Consider the following 2,995-nt stretch of genomic DNA (forward strand, 5'->3'; position numbering starts at 1 on the left):
CTAGTCTTAACATCCTTTGGTGATGAACAGCAATGTGGAATTGTAAGCTGAATAAACCCTTTCCTCTCCAACTTGCTTCTTGGTCATGATGTTTTTTGCAGCTATATCAACCCTGACTAAGAGACATGGCAAGTGCTACCTGTTAAAGGGTCACTAAGGCCTGTAGGGAGGGAGACAGATGTTGAGTGCATCAGACACTGCTGGATCTAAGCAGATAGCTCAAGGATGTGGCTAATGTAACTTTATGATGAATGAGGATGCTCTGTCAGCCTCAGAGAACCAGCATCAAACTCAGCATCCTTCCCCTTCCTCACCAGACACCATTTGCTTATAAAATTCAGTCTTTATTCTCTTTCTCTTTTCTCTCTAGAAATGGGTCTCTCAGCCAGGCGTGGTGGCGCACACCTTTAATCCCAGAACTCGGGAGGCAGAGGCAGGCGGATTTCTGAGTTCGAGGCCATCCTGGTCTACAAAGTGAGTTCCAGGACAGCCAGGGCTACACAGAGAAACCCTGTCTCGAAAAACCAAAAAAAAAAAAAAAAAAAAAAAAAAAAAAAGAAAGAAATGGGTCTCTCTTTTGCCCTACTTGTTATTACCTAGATGGCTTAGGGGTTGAGCTGTCTGAGGGAATGAGGAATGAGCAAACAATAGACACACATACATAGAAGCTGAGATCAGATAGGCCACGTTCTCTGATGGAGATGTACCAGCAACCTGGAAACTCAAGGAGTTTGTTATATACAGCTGAATGAGGAGGTGGGTTGGCTAATCGTGCATGGGGGGGGGGGTCTCTGTAGTTTCAGGCTGCAGCCACTTGAGGAAGAAGCTCTGCTTGATAATGTCTATACATGGTGCCAACATCCTTCCTCCTACCTGGAAAAGAACCGACCATTCCCCTGAGACTGACCTGGGGAAGGCCTTGCTATTCCCATGAGTCTGAGGAGTTGGGGTCCTTGCTGTAGCCATGTTCACGTCATGACTTCTCACTCGTCCGTGATATACTTGCTCCCTGTGGCCTCCTAGTTCAGAATCTTAGATGCCAGGCTTCCAGGGGCCATCAGCATGGACTCCCAAGTATTGTTTCTCTGCATCTCCTTGTTTCTGATGGAGGGAGGAGCTTTCCTCGTGTCTTTGAAACCTGCCCTTGTTTGCTGTTTTGCACTTTTTCTTTTCTTTCTTCCTTCCTTCCTTTCTTTTCTTTTCTTTTTTTTTTTTTTAACGGATCTTGCCTGAGTTTATTTGTAAGAACAGCATAGGACACTGGTCATCTGCAAATAGTGTGTGGGGAGGTGTGTCACAGCAGTCCATCTGTCTTCACCCTGGCAGGAGCCTTTTCTATGGGGCCTTCACAGGGGCCTGGGCACCTTTGGGAGCCTGGGCTGGAGCTAAAGCCTGGGCCTTAGCTGGAGCTTTGGCTCCTGCCTTGGTTTGGACCTTAGGCTTTGGTTGGCAGAGCCTCTGACCCTTGGCCATGTAGCTTCGAATCCGCTTCCCAAGCTTAGGGTGAGCGATGAAAGCCAGCCGCTTGAGTCTGGGGCCTTTTGGCATCTTGGGCTTGATGGCCTGAGGCTTCACCAGGGCCTTGATGGCCTCTGCGCATGCACTCACGGCCTTTGCATTGTTGGCCTGCATCTTCTTCAGGCCTTTCTTGTTGTGCTTCTTGGCAAAGCGCATGTTCCTCAGGAATTTGGGGTCAACCCCCTTAAGAGATTCGTATCTTTGCGACTGGGGTTTCTTGATGCCATTTCTGTTCCATTTGCGGGACTGGTTGCGTGTGGTGTGGTTCTTGGACTTGGCCATGTCTGCACAGTAACCCTCGGCTCCCGCAAGCACTTTTTCTTATCACCTGCTCTTGCCACTCCTGCCTCTGACATCCCCAGTGAGACTGGTTTTATTTGTCACCACCATGACTTGTACAGGTCAAAGGTTACAAGAGAAAAGGTTCTTTTTGTGCTCGTGTGTGCATGTGTGTGTGTATTTGTAGGCCAGCAACCAACCCCAGGTATCATACCTCAAGACATAAACTACCTTGGTTTTGTGAGATAGGGTCTCATTGTTCAGGGTTCATTGACCTGGAACACACTAATTAGCCAGCAAGTCTCTGAGATCTGTCTCCATTCTCCCAGAGGTGGAATTAGCAGTGCATGCCATCGTGCTTAGGTTGTTTGTTTGTTTGTTTGTTTGTGAGTCCTCACGATTACACAGCAAGCACTTAACCAATAGAACCATCTCGTCAGCCCAAGAAAGGGTTCTCAAGGGCAAACACAAACTTCTGGAATTTAAAGCCACAAAGCTTGACCCCAGCTGTGGCCTGCATCGACCTGGGTATCCAAAGCAATCTTCATATCTCAGTTCCAGATGCAGACCATCAGCCAATCATCCTGCTTGTTTAAGTGCTCCCAGCCTCTTCAGAGCCCACAACCGTGCATCGTCGTTGTTATCATACTCTCTTCTCTTCTGCTGCCAGAGATGGAACTGTAACGCCCCACCTGCCCTCCCCCACCTCGAAATAAATACTTTGCGCCGTTCTGAAAATTTCCAGCAATTAGCTGGTACCATCACCTCTAATTAGTCACTGGCAAACACAGTTGAGATAATAAAGCTTACCAAGAGGGAAGCATGAATAAGCAACAGATTCTTCGTCTACTGGGGAAGTGGCCCTGATGAATCATTTAATAGTCACTGTAATGGAATTGTACAGGTTTTCTGTACACACACCGCAGAGAACATATTAAGTGTGTCTGAGCCATGAGAGAGCCTTAGTGATTAATTTGCCATATGGTACTAGAAAAATCTCATTTCTTTTGACACACAGTATACTTTTACATTTTTCTTTATTAATAAAACCATCAAGAAAATATACTTTTCTTTCCATCTCACTAATGACTCCCACAAATTCATTCAGACACCCAGGAATTGGTCTTTTTTTTTTTTTAATTATATCTATGTTCCTGTGGACAACGGGAACATAGCTATTTACTCTCTTATTATGTGT

At 46.2% G+C, this 2,995-nt stretch overlaps 1 protein-coding gene across 1 annotated transcript; it reads right to left on the reverse strand.

Annotated features, from left to right (window-relative positions):
- Positions 1–1,227: 1,227 nt before the first annotated feature.
- Positions 1,228–1,821, reverse strand: LOC110293313 (large ribosomal subunit protein eL29). Its single transcript, XM_085838452.1, has one exon. It carries the CDS (start codon positions 1,798–1,800, stop codon positions 1,336–1,338), a length of 465 nt encoding a protein of 154 aa, XP_085694578.1. The 5' UTR covers positions 1,801–1,821; the 3' UTR covers positions 1,228–1,335.
- Between the last annotated feature and the right edge of the window lie 1,174 nt (positions 1,822–2,995).

Source organism: Mus caroli, unplaced genomic scaffold, assembly GCF_978045245.1.
Source record: "Mus caroli unplaced genomic scaffold, Mus_caroli_1 scaffold_6, whole genome shotgun sequence".
Classification (NCBI taxonomy): Eukaryota; Metazoa; Chordata; class Mammalia; order Rodentia; family Muridae; genus Mus; species Mus caroli.